This window comes from Ascaphus truei, chromosome 3 (genome assembly GCF_040206685.1).
Source record: "Ascaphus truei isolate aAscTru1 chromosome 3, aAscTru1.hap1, whole genome shotgun sequence".
Taxonomy (NCBI): domain Eukaryota; kingdom Metazoa; phylum Chordata; class Amphibia; order Anura; family Ascaphidae; genus Ascaphus; species Ascaphus truei.
Window position 1 is genome coordinate 332,419,890 of NC_134485.1, and position 22,013 is coordinate 332,441,902.

Sequence of the window (22,013 nt, forward strand, 5' to 3'; positions counted from 1 at the left end):
CTACATCTGTACAATGTTCACTTATTTGCTTCTTCTGTAAAATGTAACTGCTTCAATTTTCTCTGGGTCCACTTAATTTATTTTAATTTAAACATTATAGCTCAGAATGATTGCTGTTTCTCCTAATCCCTTTAAACAAACGGTGCTGCCATCATAGGTTAAACTACGTCAAATAGAAAGACTCTGAATGAACAATCCCCAACAAACGGTTCCCACTACTAAGATTAGGTGAAGATTGTGCAGATTTAGCAGATATTACCTCTCCCATTAATGCTGGCATGTTAGCAGTAGTGTACGTTATTTTGTGCGTCATTTCACGTTCAAGGGAGTTATAACATCTGCTACATCTGTATAAACATTTCAAAGCATTTGATTACTATGTAGACATTACATTATTATTTAAAAAATAATAATAATATGACACTTGTTTCATTTGTATCAAAATGACGATCTAATTTTAACACATGGAACATGCCACTGTTATTAGTTTATTTTTACCATAGGGACTGCCCCTATACTGGAAAATATATTTTTAAAATATGCACATCTTTGAGTACAGACTTAGATACAGTATATGGTAACATACCCAATTGGCTCTACCCATATATTCTCAGTAGCTTTACAGGAGTTGTCACTTATGCAATGTATCTCACAAAGGTGGTTCCTTTGTGAAGATACAGAACGATGTTGCCCCCATCTTGTGTTTCATAAATCCCACTATTATGACACGACATTAGAATCCTACGTAGTATTCGTTATTGAACAAAATTCTGTCAAAAATTACTCATTTGTTGTTAGTTTCAAAGTTCTACTAAGGCGTATTAGTCCTGGCGAAATGTACAATCGTTGTACAGATGTAGCAGGCATTATTACTCCTGTTAGCGCTACCTTGGTACCACAAGATTTAACACCCGCACTATTAAAAACAATGGCAACACTTTCATTGCCTCTTTAATACACGTCATATTTATAGAATTAGGTCTTGCATTATTCTGGGTTAACGGAGGTAATAACACCTGTTGCCTCTGTACAGTAGGTTGTAATACATTTAATCGACCATCATTTGAGTTTTTCATAGATAAAATTAGTGGCGAAATGGGGAATATACTACAGTACATATATTTTGTCATGTCCAAAAATTCAGCAAACATGGAGGGAAGTGTTTGCTCTAATACATAGGATTCTGGGAATCACTGTCCCCCAGGATCCAGTATATATTATTGGGAAAGCCAATGGCCAATTATAATAAAAAAGAAACTAAAGTTGTCTCCTAAATTTTAAATGCTACTAGATGCACAATCGCCAAAAACTGGAAACAACCTATTCCCCCATCTTTAAACCAAATAAATAACAAAATCTGGTATATAGTCTACATGGAAAAACTGTCAGCTTACCTAAACGGTTCCACTTCACAATTTTCAGAAACTTGGGCTCCTTGGTTTCGAAATGCAGTTATATCCCCATATTTAGACTACATTATTTTGAACAGAGTAATTTATGTTGTATTAACTGGTATAGGGTTTCAAATGCTGTCCCCTCCCCACCTCCCCTATTCCCCTTCCTAATGCGTAATCAGACTATTTACAACACTGTACCATTGTATTTTTCCCTTACTTATTTTCTTTCTGCACTCCTTTTTTTTTTTTTTACTGTTGAAAAAATGATTAATAAAAATTTATGTAACAAAAAAAAATTAAAAAAAATTAGTGTACAGAGCTACGTATTAAAACCTCATGGGTTTCTTCAAGTGTATAGTGGGAGCCCTGTGGCAGCATTGTACACTGTAAGAATTTATAGTGCACAGAACTTTCAAAATCTAGCTTTCATCTTTGAAGAACCCTAATTTTGGTCCCTTAAAAGGTATCACAAACTAAATCTAGCAAGTCTAACTCAGGGGAACACAGCCTTAAATAATTATTAATATCGATAATCTCAAACTTTGAGTCCCTTACTGTCCTCCACAGACTTTGAATCTGCTCCTTTTGTAGTGAATGGTAGTAGAATAATCAAAGAGGAAAGGAGCATGGAGAGAAGAAGACAAGGAGAGTGACGCAAAGATTTAGTTAGTGTAAGAAGATCTAACCAGGCTGCGGAGTTGGCTGGGTGACCTGCTGATTGCGCTGCGAACTGTAGGCCGCTGGGTGAGAGAGAGGTCGGTATTGCTGGCTAGAGTTTGGGTACTGCCCCGTGGGGTAATACGAGACCTGAATCTGGGGAAAAAAAACAAAAACATATTCAATGGTCTTCACCAATGACTTGCAGATGTTGGAGAAGAGGACTGTGCTAGCGTGTTATTGCAGAACCTGCACCTTAGATAATCTCAGTAAATTCATGTGTTTAAAAAAGTGCCGCTTTGCTTACAGAAAATCATTTTCTAAACAACTTGGATTTCTTAGAGAGAACAGTTCAGTTAACTTTTTTTAAAAAATAAGTCATTATTTCGTTTCAAGGATTACCGTGAACAGCATTTAACACCTGCACGTGCCTTATTTTTCCTAACCACATTTGAACTTATCATGGACACAAAAATGCTGTCACTCATAAAAAATGCACTACATACTGTAGAAGTCATAAGTGCCCATTCTCTTCATATGTGAGAAGATTTATTACGTTTGTGCAGCATATTCGGATCCATGAGCAGGTCTGCTCACATAATGTGTGTGGACACCCTCTCTGATTAGAATATGTTAGAGATGTCCGAATGTTTTCAACTGCTTTTTGCAGATTTTTTTTTGCTCAGAAAAATTGCGTTTTTGCAAAAGTTCACACAGTGCTTAATTTTACGAAAATGAAAGTGGCCGTACATAACGTGTCATGTAACCTTACAGTGGCTTTTAATACTTGTCAAAAAAAATTTGTGTTAAGTTTACCACTTAAACTACATTTGTAAAAAATTTCACGACACAAATTTCGGCAAGAAATTTGCACATCACTAATGGCGATCAAGTGAGCGTGTTACGTGAGTGTTGATTTTTTTTTTTATGGTGAAGAATCAAGGAAGATGCTAACTGCTGACGGTCTTCATATTCTACAAAAGATCGATTTATGACTTCTACTGCAGGTAGAGAGGTTTTGCCATTATTAATCTTCCCTAAGTGAAATCTTTTTTTTTTTTTTTTTTTTTTTTTTTTTTAAACATAGGCAAAAAAGCAGAACTAACAATAGTACAAATAAAAAGAGCACCGAGCATGTAGTCTATACTAATTCTAGAGTTGCTGAAATGTAATTAAACCCACAATTACTGCACTTTTTTGTTTATCTACACTCTAAATACGGTAGGAAAAGTTCTACTATATGGTATTGTGATATATTAATATGAAGGGAAAGCAATGGCAGTTTTCAAGAACAGAGATATGCTGTTGCTAAGCCGTACGCAGTTTAGACATTTTTATGCATGTGCTCTTGAAGATGCAAAAGAGACATGACCCCTTTTCTAGTCTTTTAACTTGTTCATTAGTTTTTTTCCAATTTAATCTAATAAAAGGTTATCACAGCCTATAAAGAAATACACAAATATTGGACTGCATGGAACCCAATCTTCCAAATTAAAATAAAACCCATCACATATTACACTACATATTGTTTAAGTTAATAAAAAATTAATAGTTAACACAACTTTGGAAAACATTCTAGCACTTCCAATATCTTGGTTTGGTGCAGCATAATTTGAAATATGTAAAAGAAAAAAGCATTCCACAGAAGGTGCATTTCATATCTAATCCACAGAATGTTGAATCCCCTATGTTGTGGTCTCTTTACTTCCACTATCATATCACTATCCACAATAAAACTATCATTTAGAAAACTAGTCGATAGCACATACTTGCTGTGGAGGTTGCATGTATCCCTGTGGTGGGAGGACCTGCTGAGTCGGGGAAGGGTGCCCTGAGGAAGGGTAGCCGGTTGCAGGGATAGCTTGTCCCCCGGATGTCATGATGAAGCCGGCCTGTTGGGGATGCTGGGAGATGAGGGGAGGCTGGTACATGGCAGACGAGGGATCCGGGGCTTCAGCGGAGCCCTGTCGACTCAGGGTCATCTGCCCAAATTGACTGTTCAGAACTTCAGCCTGACGCAAAAATTGTTTTAAAATAGTAGGAAAAACTACGATTTGAGTCACTGCTTCTATGCAGAGATCTTAGAGTTATTTGTAATTAGAGCGGCCAGTATATACAGTGTGTAGAACAAAAAAGTCACAGCAAAAATTACAACCCAATTTCTAAAACTGAAAGCACAAAAATGTATAGAACAATGTTCACAAGGGCAAACATCCTGCAATTACTGTAGGTCGAGGGCAGGTGTCAACACACGGTCTTGTGTATTCAAGTGCTGCATATGCGCTGAAATAAGGCTGAAACAGACGCCTTACTGCATAATAATTATAGGCTACATCATACACTGACAGCGGCTCTTTGGTCAGTGGGTTAAAGTCATTTGCCTATAGCATTGCATTATTTAACTCAATTAAAAAGTTCTGTTTTTGGTAATAAAAGCTGGGAATAAAATGGAAAACGCTTCATGCTCTCAATATGCGGACATGTGCAACAACTTATTCGGTGCCAAGTGCATGGAGTTACAAACCAATTTAATGGAGTCAATCAGGAATACTTTTTTTTATGTAAAAGGATTATGCATAAAATGTTCATTCCACTAGTGTGATTTCACAAGCAGCATGCGATTACTGTGGGTTCATTTTGTATCTGCATTCAGGTGTAGAACAGATGCTTGAAAAATCCAAAAAATGTTTGGCTTTTTTATTTAATTCACAAAAGGGAAATCTGACACTGATGCACAATACCTGAAACGCTCTCCGGGGGAGCCTTATTACAGTGCAATAGCACTACTGACTTGAATGTCACTCAACACTACTGTGGTGTGATTGTGTGTCTATCGCACTTTAATGCACTTCCCCACAAGAATGTTTGGTAGAAGAAATATACTTTAAATGGAGCTGCATTTTTAATGCATGTTACACTTATATGCCTGGCTTGCTGCACTTCTCAATGACCGTGACGGAGTATTTCTGGGCAAGTCATAAAGAAGGGATAGAAAACAATTGAAACAAATTTTCCCACCCCTTATAAACTGCATCTTTATGCAAACCACAAAACGTTGCTGAGAACGAACCAGCGCTAAGAATGCTTTCATATGACTGAACGCGCAAGACGAAAATCATGAGAAGACTGAAAGCAGGGATAACGGACTGAAAGCAAGCAGCATGTGGAAATTAGTATACACAAGCCAAAAGCATTCTATAAAACGCAAGATGGACACACTAAGTTTTCAGATCAAGAAAAGCAGGGATGTGTAGAGCAAACACGGAAGAGTTGGTGTCAAGAACAAGGGTCATCAAAGAAAAGTGCATTCCAGAGCACGCTTAGCATTGCACTGTATAACAGGCAGTGTACATTTTAGAACAAGTGCAAAAGATAAGCAGACAGTCAGAAATGAGAACAGATACAAACAAAGCATTCAGGAATGAGAGCAGGAAAAACAAAGCATTTTTGACAGAGCCCCTGAACAAGTGCAAAAGACAAAGAGATCTGGAATGAGCAGTAGGCACAGCATTGTGTAACTAAAGATAAACAGAAGCGTTACAAATCGAGCGAGAGTGCTAGAAAATGAGTAAGACAACGAAGAGCGAGAATGTTCAAGAGCCCGAAATTACACAGCATTTCAGATCCGCCGCCAAGTAGGCCTGGGACATTGAAAAGCGAAAAGGCAGTGCAAGAATGATTAAGCATGCACAAAAAATACTGTACATGTGTACAGGACACAGCAAGCAAAGAAGATTCCCGATCTATGTTCTAGAAAACACAATATAAAAATATTCTAGATTGTCAGTCAGACAAACTGAAAGCCGAGTTGTTGGAGCTTTACAACAAAGACAAGGGATGTAATGTGCAGAAAAGATGAAAGACAAACTTCTCCCATTAAAAAGTAGAATAGTCAAATGGGAGACCTACAGCTTCAGAATACAGACAGGAAACTATGAATTGATGAGGCTAGTCCTACGTCACATGAATATTTTCCCATTTGGAATTAAATAAAGCTGTTTATCCACCCTTAGAACCACAGGTGATCAAATAAAATAACAGGAGGAGGGAACAGTTTAGAGCATATACCGGATTGTACTGCTGGGGAGGTGAAACTGGCAGAAGGACTTGGGGGCAGGAGTACTGGACCGGTTGTGGAGAGGGCTGAAGGGTCTTGGCGCCAGCAGAGCAGCATGCAGAGAACGGGACAGAGAAAGGTTGGGGGAGGGAGTGAGAGGAAGGGAGAGAAAAGTGTGGTTGGGATGGGAGGTGGGGATTAAAACAAAACAAAAAAACATGTTAGTTCTACAATTTTCTTTATAAAGCACTGGTGATCACACTACTCACTCTGCACGTAAAGGAAAAGGTACAATGTATTCATTTCCGGGCAAAGATCTTACAATCTAATCTGGATCTAATACTTTGGAAGGAAACACAGCAATGAGCTTCACTTAAATGGCAGCAATTGCTTTAAGGAGGATAAAAGATCAACTGTAGCTCTCAGATCAAAGTAAACTACTTCTATTTGATCCCATTTTGCAACCGAGCAGTGATCTATAGAAATTTCAACATTTGTAACATACTAGTTGTGACAAAATAAAAACGTTATTTTGGTGTTGGTATCCCTCTTTGGATGCTTTAAAAATGTTTTTAAAATGTGCTATCAATTCAGGTGAAGATTTAAAAAATATATACTGTATACAGCAAACAATAGTGTTCAAAATTCTGCATGCCCCAAACCCGTCATTAGAAGATCAATAACAAGACTGCAGTAAAATAAAACAATTAAATTAGCTTTCCCAGGTATGAAAACTAAAGGACACAAACATAACCACAGCTTCTGCTAACAGACTTCACTTCATTTTTCACTGAAGCATATAGGACGCTACAGCCACCTCCATATGGCATAATATTCACACTGATGAGATAGTAAAGGCACAATTCACACCTTTAATGTGAATTCGACACTTAATGTGAAGTCGGTTATACACAAAAAACAAACAAAAGGATCTTTCTGTTTTATGTATATTTTACGGAAACAATGTTTAAGCTAGAAAAGATATAAAGGAATGTATACATTTATATGTATTTTTTATTGACAAAAGCCCATTTACTATTTGTCTAAAAATAGAAAAGAAAAAAAAAAGATTGTATAAAATGGAAAGTTCGGAATGTACCTGTCGTATATTAAATTAAAATGATAAATTGTGCTTCAGAAGCAAATAATGTAGTCAACACATTTAATATTGATGTCATTTGTGGTTGCTCCAATGCAAAATGCCACATAACCACCATGATGGCACTTTCAAAAATTCCTGTTACTATAGTAATATGACCCCTCTGGTAGGGATGTGGTTAATATAAAAATCGCATCATTCAAAGGCAATTTTCCATTGTCTGTATGCAAAGGGTGTGATTTCACATATGCATGTGTGGCCAGATGTGTGGGAACAGCAGGGGTCTAAAACAAAAGTATTAAAAAATTGCAGGGTTATTAGATCTGTGTGTCACATATCTTATATGTAATCGTTGGCAGAAAAAGATTTAAATGCAGCTTGTTATTTTTTTGGTCATGGCTAATGAGACATGCAATGATGCTAGGAGTATTTAATGAGGTTTACCGTTTCAGGAAGGCTGGACAGGGAGCAGGTTAGAAATGACGTAAAAGCCATTGTATGCCTTTCCTCCTGCTGATTCAATAAATACAGCTACCGTATGTTTTAGCCCTGTTAGTGGAACCATTTCTTGGAATAAAACAGGTGGGATACAATATAACATACAGAATGTTTGCAGAAAACAAGCCTTCCGCTGCCCTTAGGATTGCTGTGCTTTCAATTATCTTATATTTTTATTTCATTTCAGAGACTAGTGAAGAGCGCGCAAAATATGTAGCAAAAAACACCCCGAATGAAGAGAACAAGATAAACTGTGAAGAACAATAGCAGAAATGCAGAGAGAGTGAAGAGTAATAAAGACAAAAAAGGGGAGTAAGTGAGGGGACTCCAAGGGAGGCGGGAGGAGAGAGGGGAGGGGGGTGTTGAGAGAGGGGAGAAGAAGTCAGGATTAGTGAGATTTATCTAGTGTGACAGGATGTACTGGCTGGTCTGGATAACACTGTCTGGTGACTCACCTGTGACATTAAGTGGTTACTCATGGACTGTTGCTGGGGAGTGGGTGGAAGTGCCTGGTGAGGATGGGGATGCTGTTGCTGTGCAGTGCAAGGTATGATGCTTCGAGTGGACTGCTGAGAGGAGGAAGCTTGGCTGCATACTTCTGGGGCGCCTATCTGCAAGCCTGCCAAGAACAAAGAAATGCAGCAGTCACACCACCAGGGGGGGGGGGGGGGAGGAAGGAGGTAGGTGGTCACCAAAAAAGGAGATTGGTGGTTTAAACTGCTGAGAACAGGAGTACCTCAGCCATAATACTGTACCTAACCAGTTAAAACCGAAATGGCAACATAAAAAAAAAAAAAAACAGGAGGAGATCATTCTATAAACTCTGTGACCTTTCTCAGCTAAAAATCGGTTGTGACGTCGATGGTGATTTTCGGCTGACAATTGTCTAAACGGCCACTTTGTACAATATACAATTACATAAAGCCCCTGAAAGGGAAATAAAATGATAATCTACAAGGTCATTCTTCCAGTATTTTTTATGCTTTACTTTAACTCAGAAATGCAATCACTCAGAAGCTTTAAGTATACACATTTCATCCAAGAGCTGTAATTGAGGCACAAGGGAGGTGTGTGGACTTCTCCCTTCTAGATCTGGATGATCACAGGAAGTGTGCAATAATAATGTACCTTGCACGTCTAAGTCTGGAAGGTCAGCAAAGTGGACACAGGGACTCTGCTCCGAGTGGCTCAGTAAGTAACTGTAGTGTTAGAAAGCTTTTGACTTCTATGCTGCAAATAGCACAGAGGTTATGGATGGTGTTTAGAAAACTTCCATGTGTACAATTGAGGGTCCAACCCTCTGAGTCTGGTACCTGGCCTGCCAGTGCGGTTGGTGGTGCCCTTATTGCTGCCAATGCTGTCCCCTCTTGTTAGGATGGAGATACCACTGAAGCTACTGGCTTTGGTTACTGGAGGACGTATATTGCGACAGGAGCCATCAGAGTCTGTGCTGCTCCAGGGCCTGGGATCCAGAGACTTCAATTCGCTCTCTGTGCTGCTCTGCCGGCTGCTAGAAACCCGATTCAGCAAATCTCTGTTTCCTCTGCAGGGGAAGATACCACTTACATCAGTTCCTTCACATCATATAAGAAGATTTCAGCCGGTTCCCTTGTGTTTAGCTCCCTTTTTAAGCACCAGAAGCTGCACCTTGAGCATGGGGGTGTTTGGTGCTGCAGCTTCTCTTCAGAACAATTAGGGGCCTTCACAACTTCCACATAAAGTTGTTCCTGGCTACGAACGACAAATGCAAAATAGATCCCTCAGGACTCGAGTTACCTTCAAATAATATTAGGGAGCACATAGTATAAAACTGATTAGTGCAAGATACTGCTAACACTCCAAACAGGGATACCAGTCTGATTTACTTCACTGTTACTTCTATGTGATCATGAAGTAACTTTGTATAAAACATTTGTGACTGTGTCAGACAGCTATGGGTTGATTGACTATTTGATTACACTTACAACCTTCAGATGCCTCAAACCTTTCTATTCCAATGGGATCTGTCAAAAATATTGCATGTTGTTGGCAAATGTGCCTAATTTGATGTCAATTACAGTAGTCAATTGGGTGAATCAACACGATGATGCAATAGCTTTGTCAAAACTAGGACATTTTTGGACACATTTACATCTATGAACAAGCAAACATCAAATGTCCCAGTTACTCATACATTAATTTGCTTCTAGTACTGTACCTCGTGGTAATTTCATAATTTATCATTTAGATGTTTAAGAATTCCTCAACACCAAAGAAACAGCACCAGCATATGCACAATGTTTTAATATATTTAAATAGGTTGTATTTAGACTGATGTTTTTTGGTAGCTTGGGAAAATATCACAAAAATGCCGAAAATATATACAAATGTATAACCCTGTTCATTTAATGTAACCGTGTATTTTTATCATAGCTGTGACCAGGACATACTGTACTTGAAAACTGGAGGTAAATCAAAGTACAAAAACAATAATACAATATTTACAGCTTTTACCTCACTAATAAAATTATGCAGTAGACATTCTATCACAGTGAATAGAGCTCAGTTACAAGCATTTTCAGCACCTCATATTCTAGGCCTCTGCAAATATCAGAATCCTGTGCAATGGCACTCACGCTGGACTACTACTACAGTACGTGTGCGCTCAAGAGCTGGGAAAGGTCCCAGCAAGCTATAAGCAATAATGTATATACAGAAGACAGCAGTCACGTGGACTTGCATAAGCGTAAAAACAGGTAGTTTATGGAGTCTAGAGAAAGGCCCAGTATGGACCGAAACGTCTACTATCCATATCCACACACCGCGTTCAGGAATAAAGGGACCCCTTAAGTTTTTCAGCATTCTTCTCTTGCTCAATCGTCATGTTATGTACCTGTAGATATGTTAACATGTTTATTAATGACCTTGAGGTTGGCATAGAGAGCAAAGTCTCCATCTTGCTGATGACACTAAAATGTGTAAGGTAGTAGAATCAGAGCAGGATGTAATTTCTCTCCAGAAGGACTTGGAGAGACTGGAAACTTGGGCACGTAAATGACAGACAGGGTTTAATACAGATAAATGTAAGGCTATGCAATTTGAAAGCAAGAAAAAATAGACTTACAAATTAAATGGGGATAAATTGGGGGAATCCTTGATGGAGAAGGATTTAGGAGTGCTTGTAGACAGCAGGCTTAGCAATAGTGCCCAATGTCATGCAGTAGCTGCAAAGGCAAACAAGATCTTATCTTGCATTAAACGGGCAATGGATGGAAGGGAAGTAAACAATTATTCCCCTTTATAAAGCATTAGTAAGACCACACCTTGAATATGGAGTACAATTTTGGGCACCACTTCATAGAAGAGACATTATGGAACTAGAGAGTGCAGAGAAGAGCCACCAAATTAATAAAGGGGATGGACAATCTATCTTATGAGGAGAGGCTAGCTAAATTAGATCTATTTACTTTAGAAAAGAGGCGCCTAAGAGGGTATATGGTAACTATATACATATATATTCGGGACAATACAAGGAGCTTCCAAAAGAACTATTCAGCCTAAAGGAAGAACAAAGGACTCTGGGTCATCCATTAAGGTTGGAGGAAAGGAGATTTCACCAGGAACAAAGGACAGTAAGGGCAGTTAAAATGTGGAATTCATTACCCATGAAGACTGATGGCAGATAGAATAGGTTTGCTAAAAAAAACAAACATATTTTTAGAAAGGGAAGGTATACAGGGATATACCAAATAAGTAAACATGGGAAGGATGTTGATCCAGGGAGAAATTTGATTGTCAATATTTGGAGTCAGGAAAGAATTTATTTTTCCCCTAGTGAGATATCATTGGATATTTCACTGGGGTGTTTTGTTTGCCTTCCTCTGGATCAATATACTGTAAACAGATGTAGGATAAAGTATCTGTTGTCTAAATTTGGCATAGGTTGAACTTGATGGACGCATTCAACCTCATCTACTATGCAACTATGTAGATTAACACTATATAAGAAGCACAATGTGAACACTCAACTGATAACTAAATTGATATTACTGTCAACAAATACCAGAAATACTGTGGTAGGTTCACGATCATTAAATGAGAAATAGGAGTTTTTTCTTCAAAGCTCATAAACTGTTGTAATCTAATCTGAAACACTAAAATTACTATAAAGTATGGTTCAAAGTGTGTTCAAAATGTCCTTCTGCTGAAATGCACGCCCGATGTGAGAACGCCACTGTCTGATTGCATAACTTAAAGGTGCAAAAAATGGGGGGCACAGGATTTTTTTTAAGGGGAGGTGGCGGGCGGCGGTTGCAGAGACCCCGCGCTCTTCCCCAAGGCATTTAAATTAAATGCCGGGGGATCGCCTGAGGCCTCAGCAACTGAACTTACCGAGGTAAAGCCGGCTTCAGATGACGCGTTGACATGCCAACGCGGCGTCATGTGACGTCACGTCACGACCCCACTGCGTCATTTGACGCCGACAGGAAGGTGGGGGACGGGGGGAGAGCACCGGGGGAGTGGAGGCAAGGGGGCGCAGCAACAGAAGTTTGCGCACCCCAGGCATAACTGATAAAGCGTTGATCCATTCCTGAAGTATATGTTGTTTAACAAATTCGTTTTTTTCAGTCCTTAATCAGGACACATTTTATGAAAGAGTTTAGACTATAATTCTTGCTCTGTCTCAAGCACTTTATAACATGCTTATCTTCTTTACTAAGCACCATTTTGTAACTATGCACTGAAGGTCATCATGCCGTCACCAACTCCAAAGAATATTTATTAGATTATCAAATAATTCTTAAAAGTAATCTACTGTGACAGACCTATAATTGCTCACATATTTCATTAAAATGTAGTGATTTTTCTATAAAATATTTTGTGTCATAAGGGGTCTTGTTTTTTCTGAACAGCGTATATACACAGATGCACACGCATGCTGTGTTGTGTGTGTATGTGTGCGCGCGCTGGCTCTGTTTCCTATGTCCCAATATAGGACGCAGATGCCTGTAGTGACCCCTTGGTCATGGCCGGTCTAAAATGGCCACCTGGTCTGCCATTTGCACACAATAACAGTGTCTACAATTAGAAATGTAAGAAAATAGGTGCAGGATATATTTTTGCATTGCTTTTCAGACTCCTACAGATGCCTGAGCCCCAGGACAGGTGCAGGGATTCTGGGTAATATGATTAAGTTACTATAATGAAGAGTGAAATACTGAGCAGAGCAATTAAACAATTCCTACTGTAGGAGGGAGAACGAACAACAACATATTTAACACTGTTAGGCCCGGGCCATAGAGGGGGGGAGCCAGGCTGAACCGCGCGGACGCTGAGGCTCGCCTGCCGAAGCTGTGCGATTCCACGCATATACAGGCGAGCCAGCGTCCGCGATCGGATGTGGGGGGAGACCGAGGGAGGCGGGGCAGTGAAGTCGCTGGGCCAATCGCCCGCGACGCACTGACGTCGACGTCACTGCGCCGTGACGTTGACGCAGCCCCACTCTCATTGGAGGTTTTCAGCCGAAGGCGCGCTGAAAAACAGCTTGGCGCTCGGCTGAAAACTCCAAAGCCTCCGCTCGCCTGCGGACGCTCGCGCGAACCCCCTCTCAAGGCATCCTCATTGAGGATGCAGGGGCTCAGCGCTGAGCGTCCGCACGCCTCAGCACGGCCTGTCCTTGTATGGACTCGGCCTTAGATTAGATTGTTGTTGCTGACACACACACACACACACACACACACACACACACACACACCTCTATGCTGTGACAAGAAAAGCGTAACTCACTGCAATACATACCAAAGACCTTTGCACACAGACAAGAGTATGAGAACAAGCAATGAAAGTTCCACCCAACAGATGTTGCCTTACACCTACAGTAGCCAACATTTACATACAAAAAAGCCAAATGTACAACTAGATTTGTGGATCTTACCAAAACTTAAACATACTGCCAAGTTCTATATTGACAGAAGCTACATTGTTCATCCTTTACCAACCAGGTGTTGTACATCCATATAGATATGGTAAACTGTGCTGACCTAAAAGCGACCCACCAATACCAAATACAGTTCATTTACTGCACGGAATCATTCAAAATTATTTCCATTTTCCTATACAGACAAGGATCACATGTTAGGCTTGTTATATAGTAGGCGCTGTTGCGCGCCCGGCGTTGCGCATGCACGTGGCGCGCGCGCTTAGTTTATATAATTGTAAGCGGAGGCGTGAAGCAGAGGTACAGCTCAGCGACAGCATAATGGCACGTACTCACCATGGTTTACTTTAACTACTGGATATCTGAGAGAAGGAGGGGTTACTCGGGTTGTGCAGTGCTTAATAAAAAAAATAAACATTTGCAGTGTATTGTCGTTTTTTAAAACTTTAAATTATTCAAATAGTTGGAATTTTAATGGAAACATAGGAGCGAATCTACGCGCAATTCAGCTAGTTATTGTTATTTGGAGCAGTTGAGAAAGGACGCAAAATACAAAGTAATTGCAGCCTCACTCTGATTGGATAATAGAGCGTGACGTGCAACGGCAAAAGCGCAAAAAGATACTTTTCAGGTCTTTCCTCCGATCTGCTTGCTCAACGCTCACTGCCGTGCGCGCGGCTGAAGTATAGAACGTCAGGCCTGGACACAAGTCAATTCTAATTGACGTGCTCACGGTAGCGCATGCACGCACACCATATTACACGCCTAACACTGGAAATGAAAAGCACACATCCACAAGACTGATAACATACAAAGATAAAAACCGCGCACAATGTTTCCTAACAAGCCCCATCACACATGGAAAATATAGGGTCCCTTTTGGAGCAACAGAGAGGATAAAGCTACGGACATTAAGTAAGAGTCTAAAGCGGGAATATGTAAGGTGTCCTGATGTAGCACCTTAAGAGCCGTTTCGAGTCACGTGTGGGTCTTTAATCTAATATGAATCTGTGTAGAAAAGGTTACTTAAGTGAAGTCTCCATCTCCAGTGCGCTAAAAAAATAACAATTATAAACAAAATGAAATACTACAGTAAATAAGGAAAATAAATGCGACAACATCTGCCGAATTGCCAGGGTCGGACCCTGATGCAAGCCAGAATAAAGCATAGCAAGGATCACCACCTCACAAACAAAGCAGGACACTTCAAACATAAAAAACATGGCAAGAATAATCTCACGAGTAGCCATGCGAGGAAGAGGAGTGGGACCCAATGACCTCAACAAGTAATACTTAAAAATACATAACATAGAAGGTACCTAAACAACTGTCTCCTTTTGTGAGAGAGAGAGAGAAAGCCTTCTCTGTAGACTCTGTTGGTTACATTAAGAGGGAGGAAAAAATCATTAAGAGGGGTTTTTTTTTTCCCTTTAAAGTTGCCATCACAAGTAGGGCCAAATTGAACTAAATGACAGTGATGTACCCATTTAAATTAAATTGATTGAAATTAATGGACCAAAGCCTTACAAAAGACAAATAAGTGTTTTTGAGGGATTTGTCCTGACACTGTCTACAACTGTTGTAACTCCAAGATTATGATCGGTTTTATTCGCCTTCTCACTTTCTTTATCCTGCTCTTTTCGCTTCCAGGAAAAATGGTAGTATGCATAAATCAAATGACATTATCCCTATGCAGCAAACAAGATTGACAATTACCCGCTTATAAATCTAGTTGTAAATTGCAATTGAAAAAAGTGCTGATTTTCAAATATTCTAATTATATGGGGATTTTTTGGTTTGTTTTATAATAGCACAAATTAAAAAAAAAAGTTTAACCCATGAAACATATCACTACCATTAGTTCACAAAGGTCCTAAGTCGGATTAACCTTTTAATACTGGATTACCCCTTGCATGTCAACAGTTTTTCCTCTGTCTTATCAAGAGAATGAGGGAAATGTATGGAAGGGTGGTCTTACCTGTTATCCGAAATATGACCATTCTGGGCAGACTGGTGAGAAAGAAAAACAATTAACTTATTTATTGCTGAGTTTTAGTGACTTAACGCACAATGACAGTTGCGTCATCTTTACAGCTTCACTGAAGGAAATCTTTGTTGTGAAAGCTTTGTGGCGCATGTATCAAGTTCCCGTATGGGTTATTGCAATTCCGACTGATTTGCATGGGAGTTAATGCTGGAACGGGTGCAATAGCCCATACAGACACAATGCATGTGTCCATTTGTTGTCTAAATGAAGGTGAATTCCAAGGGTAACTCAACCCATTCAGTGTTTCAAGCTTTAGAGCCACAAGTCACCATACGAAATTCTACAGCTGTTTAAATCAAGATATGACACAGGATGCACTGAGGTATGAGCTGCAGCTGAGGCAAAGACCTCTCAATGGCCAGGATTCACTAAACCGCGGTGCAGGGAATCGCCACCCCATACGGCATAAACTGCCATTGACTTGAATGGCAGTGCACACTGGATTCGGGTACGACACCCTGCATTGCGTTTCATCAATCTGCCCCAAATGTGCTTGCGGAATCGTATGGTACAGTAAGATGCCTTTTGTGCATGTTTTGCAATACACTGCAGGCTCTTCGAGTGCTGAAATGTTAAAGGCACTTTTGGACAAGTAGACAAACATCCACTGTACTGCTTGTTCTGATTAAAACACGGAGTGACAAAATATCCTCCTGGTCCAATAAAAGATATTTAAATACATCTTTATACTGTACATAAGTTATTGCTTAAATTGCTTGACCTAGCGCATAGCCACTTGTACAGACAACATGGCAGTAATATTGATAAATAAAAATGATACTTGCCTCACGTGCAAAGATTCTTTCCCGCACCCTTTGATATTCCTCCTCTCTCTCTTCTATGGACTTGCTCCGCCTCCCATCTTGTAGAGGGACTCTAATCTGCACAGGATAAAGTGAAATGTCAGAGCTGAACAGAGGCAAAGCAACACTGAACATTTTGCAGCTTAGCAGGTTACTGCTGATGTCAAAGGTCAGCACGGAGTTCCCTGAAAGGCATTGCCCCAGTGTGACGTTGGTTGTACTGGCTTTGCAATTATCAAGGCTCGGTAGGTTTACCATAAATTGCAAAGCCAGTACAACAAACCTCACACTGATAAGACCCACAAGTTCGGTTTGACTGGCTTTGCATCTAATCCCATGCTGTGCTTAAAAGCTGTGTGAACAGCAGAGCATTTGTTTATAAGGGTTCTATGTAAAAATGGATCTCAGGCAAAAGGCGACTGTGTGCTCATTTGCATGTCATTTCCCAGAATCCCTTGCTGCAGTGGAAGCATTGTATGCTAGCTGATAATGGTGAAAGGCAGGGTTGCAGACCTGTCTAGGACATGTGAATGTGCTCACAAGTGATATTCTTTATTGGATATATGCTAACGGTGGAGTTTTTTTGGCACCTTTTCCACTAAATAAATATATACATACACTATATATATATATATATATATATATATATATATATATATATATATATATATATATATATATATATATATATATATATATATATATATATATATAGCCTATAGGGAACCATGTTAAAAATGGTTTTTGAAGCAAAAAGTGGCACTGTGTGCTCATTTGCATGTCATTTCCCAGAATCCCTTGTTGCAGTGGAAGTGCTGGGTGATAATGGGGAAAGGCGGGGTTGCAGACCTGCCTAAGACATGCAGATGAGCATACAGTTGTATTTACATTTGCATATTTGCTTTGCTGTGGAGGGTTTTTGTCACTTTTTTTTACTTACCATAACTTAACTCAGTATTATGGTAGGCCCCATCCTTTAGCTTCTTTGCATACCCAGTTAACCAACCCCACACTGATGAGACCCATTAAGGTCAAAACAGCTGTCTGTGGGTGGGTTTTCTGGGTATGCACCTTATATATAATATTATATATATATATATATATATATATATATATATATATATATATATATATATATATATATATATATATATATATATATATATATATATAATACATACACACACACTGCTAAATTGTACGTTTCTCTCTCTCTCTTCCCCCTCTCCTCTACTTGTCCCTCCCCTTCTTTCCATCCCCTTTCCCCAAGTGGTGGATTTTAATTAACATATACACACACACACATACACACACAGTGGAAAAGGTGACACAAAATATTTAATATTACAGTATGTTCTCACTCAACATTCACTGCTTTGAAATTTCCAGTTACAGTACAATATCATTACTCATCAATTCTGCAGAACAATGCAAGAGTCCACAGACTATTCATGATGTATCTAGTCTCCTCCAACTTACATTTACAGTGCAATGTGTCAAATATTTTTTCAAAAAAGCAGATCGCTTTATTCCACACTTTTTACCATGACAAATCGGTGGGATAATTTCAGATATGAGAATTGGCTACTTTTAGCAATACCGATATCATCTCAACTTGTGCAATAGCTAAAATCTAAGCAATCCACAGACACGTGAGAAAATAGCCTTCCCACCCTGTCCAATATCTGTCTTCCTTAAAAAAAAAGTTGCCACAACAAACTCACCGTCAGTGCAATGTTCAGGTAAACTCATCCAATCCCTAAACAATAACACTACAAAGGCAGCCCTTACAGAGAGATTCAATGGTATAATGCAATCATCTCTGTATTCCCTAACAGTGAATGGCTTAAAGAGAAGTGCTGGGGACCTCACCTGGTTATCATCCCGGTCCATGCTGGCGTCATCTCTCTTTAAGATGAACCGCTGCTGAAATTCACAGCTCTTTTCATCTTTGATGTGCTCAGAAAACCTCTGCTCAGGACTGAGAGTCAAACAATATTATACTTACTGGGCAATCTGTCCCACCAAATGCCATGTGATTAAATCATACACATGCCTACAATCTACAGTATAAAGATTATTCACCCAATGCAGAGTAACTAAGTAACAGTCAGGAAGAGCCTAAAGGGCATCACATCTGCATTCCCCACCCCCAGAGTTACAGTTCAATTAATAAAAGTGTAATTACATGTTCACTCATTCGGGTTTCAGGTTACATTAAATTTTCTAATCATTAACTAGCTAATAAGGAAGTAAATGGAAGTTTGCATTGCACCATCCGAAAAAATAGAGCAGAAAGGGTAGCTCCGAAAAAGGTATACATTTAATCATTGGAAAACGGAGGTACAGCAGGCCTATACTCCAAGGACATGTTAAAAGAAGGGTTCTAAGAAAAGCTAAAAAAAATAAAAAAACACTTCACAAATAATGTGAGGGCAACCCATGGGTCTTGAAACGTACATTCGCGTGTTACTGGTTTTATTGATGATCACGGCTTTGCCGGTTTGGTCTACGTTATGATCCATGCCGAAATATGCAGCAGCGCGGTGTAAAAGCATCCTGTGATATGAGGTCATCTGTGGAAACTTCTTAAACTGATTGCTGGAGGTGTATGAGAAAGAAAGGAATATAGAAATATATGGGTGACTTGAGATTTAAAAACAGAAATATTGACCATATAAATTCCAACAACCCATCAATTGCTCATATACCACCCTAAATTTTTTTTATTCTGACTGATAATTGTAGTTGAAAGACAATGTGTATGGGTGTGTGTGTGAATGGGTGTGTGTGTATGGGTGTGTGTGTGTATGGGTGTGTGTGTGTATGGGTGCGTGTGTATGGGTGCGAGTGTATGGGTGTGTGTGTATGGGTGTGTGTGAATGGGTGTGTGTGAATGGGTGTGTGTGTGAATGGGTGTGTGTGTATGGGTGTGTGTGTATGAGGGTGTGTGTGTATGGGTGTGTGTGTGTATGGGTGTGTGTGTATGGGTGTGTACACACACACCCATACACCGTCTTTCAACTACAATTATCACTCAGAATAATTTTTATTTTTTAGGGTGGTATATTGATGGGTGTGTGTGTATGTGTATGTGTACAGTATACTCACACACATGCACACATGCGCACACACACACACACACACACACACACTATGTGTGTGTACTGTAGTGCCGACGGTTATTCTAAAACAAATCAGTTGCAATTTCCAAAAAGACCCAGGTCCATGCTGGGTACATGCTGCAACATTCAGTGACATTTCTGCAGAGACTAATGGATCAACAGCAGTGGTCCCTGGCAGTCCCATTCACTCCATATGTGTGTATGTGTGTATGTGTATGTGTATGTGTATGTGTGTGTATGTGTATGTGTGTGTGTATATATATATATATATATGTGTGTGTGTATGTGTGAGTGAGTATGTGTGTGTGAGTGTGTGTGAGTGTATGTGTGAGTGAGTGTGAGTGTGTATGTATGTGAGTGTATGTATGCGAGTGTGTATGTATGTATGCGAGTGTGTATGTATGTATGCGAGTGTGTATGTATGTATGCGTGTGTGTATGTATGCGTGTGTATGTATGCGTGTGTATGTATGTGTGAGTGTGAGTGACTATGTATGTGTGTGTGTGTGTGTGAGTATGTATGTGTGAGTGTGTATGTATGTGTGTGTATGTGTGTGTGTATGCTTTCTTCATACAGTACATTCCTTAATCCATGTAGACACCCTGTCCATGGAGGTCAACACCCTAAGTTTTTCCCCTGGGGAAAAATGTAATCTAGATTTGTGTTTGTTAAATCGGACCAAAGCCAAACTATATACCTTTTCTTTTGGAAATTAGTTGAATTTGGGCAGAAAGGGGACAAAATCAGCTCTTCGTTTAAATGTAATCTAGATAGGACAAATGCAAAGTTTTTACCAAAAGTCTTAAGGATCTTCTCTAAATGAACCACTGTAAAATGGATACACAGTTGGTAAGATATGAATTTCACTCTTTGCAGATGTTACAGCAATCAAAAGGCCATATTAATTTGATATACCCCAAGTATATAATTTTAATTGGTTCAAATAGTTCATCCATTAATGAATCCAACACTAGATTTAAATCCCAGGGCTCTGAAAAAATGCTTATTCTGAGGTCCAATTTTTTTTGGTTGCTTGTAGGAACTGGATAATTAAGTCCTTATTGGCGATAATTTTTTTTGGAACAGAACTCATAGTGCTGCAACCTATACTTTAATGGTACAAATAACTACACTAGACCCTTGTCAAAACCCGATTGGAGGAATTTCAGGATGTCTGTAATAGATACTTGACCTCTTAATTTGTTCCGGTGTACACCTTAAAATTAATTTATTCCAGTTTCTGTAATACACATTTGATGTAGATTACTTTCTGGCTGTTGCTTACTACTTTTCTTTGGGAGACCGTTGTCAATCGGCATGTTCCTCTCTATTTTGATCCCATCAAAGCCAATCCTTTTTGATTTGGATCAAAGACTGGGCCTTGGAATAGTAAATCTGAAACTGGTGGAAGAGTCCATGGTTCCTCTATTGCTATATTAGGTCTGTGTACCATACCTTGCTGGACCAATTTGGAACCATCACAATAGATGTGACCCTTTCCCAGGCGATCCTTCTAAGTTTTGCAATTTGTGGTATTGGTGGGAAAGCATATGCCAGTGAGCGTCTATTTTCTCTAATCCTTCACTTATTTTAACTGTGAAAAAACCTTGGAATTTTTGCCTTTGTTCTCACTGCCATTAGAACTTTTTTACGGAATACTCAACAATTTATTTTTTACCAACTGCTGGAAAGCCTTGTTGTTTAATGTCCATTCCCCTATATGGACTTTGTTTGTGCTGAAGAAATCGGCCTTTACCTTTATTTCTGTGAAGTGCTTAGATTTGGGGAATGTATTTCTCTTCCCAGTTTAATAACTTTTAAAAAGGTTTAATTGTTTGAGAGCTTCTGGTTCCATCCTCATTTATGTAAGTGGTCCGATTGTCTGAAGCAATTCTCACCGACTTTCCTAGTATTTAAAACCTCCAATGCTAGCTTTATAGACTTTAATTCTAAGGCCGCGTCCATTGTGAGCGCGGCTAGCGCAATCAAAATGCCGTGCCTTTGAGGCCGGCCATAGAGCGTGCGAGCGATGCAGAGCGCCGGCGTGCGCTGCTTTCCAGAGGACAAAACACATTTGTTTCTGTCTCGCGACGGACGGGTCACTTGAGCAGTTTGGCTAATGAGGGCACACCAGCTTTGTGACATCACGGCCACACCTCCCAGTCGAGTCTACCCCTAGGCCACAAATCTCTTCAGCTACAGGCGCTGCATGCCTCACAAGTATCTGGCCGTTCCTCCTTCTCCTACCGTGCACTCCAAAACTGGAACAACCTACCAGAGACCCTCACATCTACCACCAGTTTAAGTTCTTTCAAATCTAAGGCTGTCTCACATTATACAATGTCTTGTATATAATGTATACCCTGTTCATTTATGTAACTGTATTTGTAACCATGTATTATTTGTCTTACTC

The 22,013-nt window shown here is 39.6% G+C and overlaps 1 protein-coding gene across 10 annotated transcripts in view; it reads right to left on the reverse strand.

Moving 5' to 3' along the window:
- R3HDM2 (R3H domain containing 2) overlaps window positions 1-22,013 on the reverse strand; it is a 165,578-nt gene that overhangs the window by 32,133 nt on the left and 111,432 nt on the right. For 6 of the 10 annotated variants that reach the window (XM_075591510.1, XM_075591507.1, XM_075591509.1 and 3 more), the window contains 10 exons: window positions 18,936-19,076; window positions 18,348-18,456; window positions 16,458-16,553; window positions 15,604-15,635; window positions 14,945-14,998; window positions 9,022-9,251; window positions 8,164-8,327; window positions 6,123-6,206; window positions 3,824-4,066; window positions 2,084-2,210 (listed from right to left, as the gene is read on the reverse strand). In XM_075591510.1, the coding sequence (XP_075447625.1) occupies window positions 2,084-2,210; window positions 3,824-4,066; window positions 6,123-6,206; window positions 8,164-8,327; window positions 9,022-9,251; window positions 14,945-14,998; window positions 15,604-15,635; window positions 16,458-16,553; window positions 18,348-18,456; window positions 18,936-19,076 (1,280 nt within the window). The remainder of the gene's footprint in view (window positions 1-2,083; window positions 2,211-3,823; window positions 4,067-6,122; window positions 6,207-8,163; window positions 8,328-9,021; window positions 9,252-14,944; window positions 14,999-15,603; window positions 15,636-16,457; window positions 16,554-18,347; window positions 18,457-18,935; window positions 19,077-22,013) is intronic. The other 4 variants (XM_075591512.1, XM_075591513.1, XM_075591514.1 and 1 more) reach the window with 4 other exon arrangements.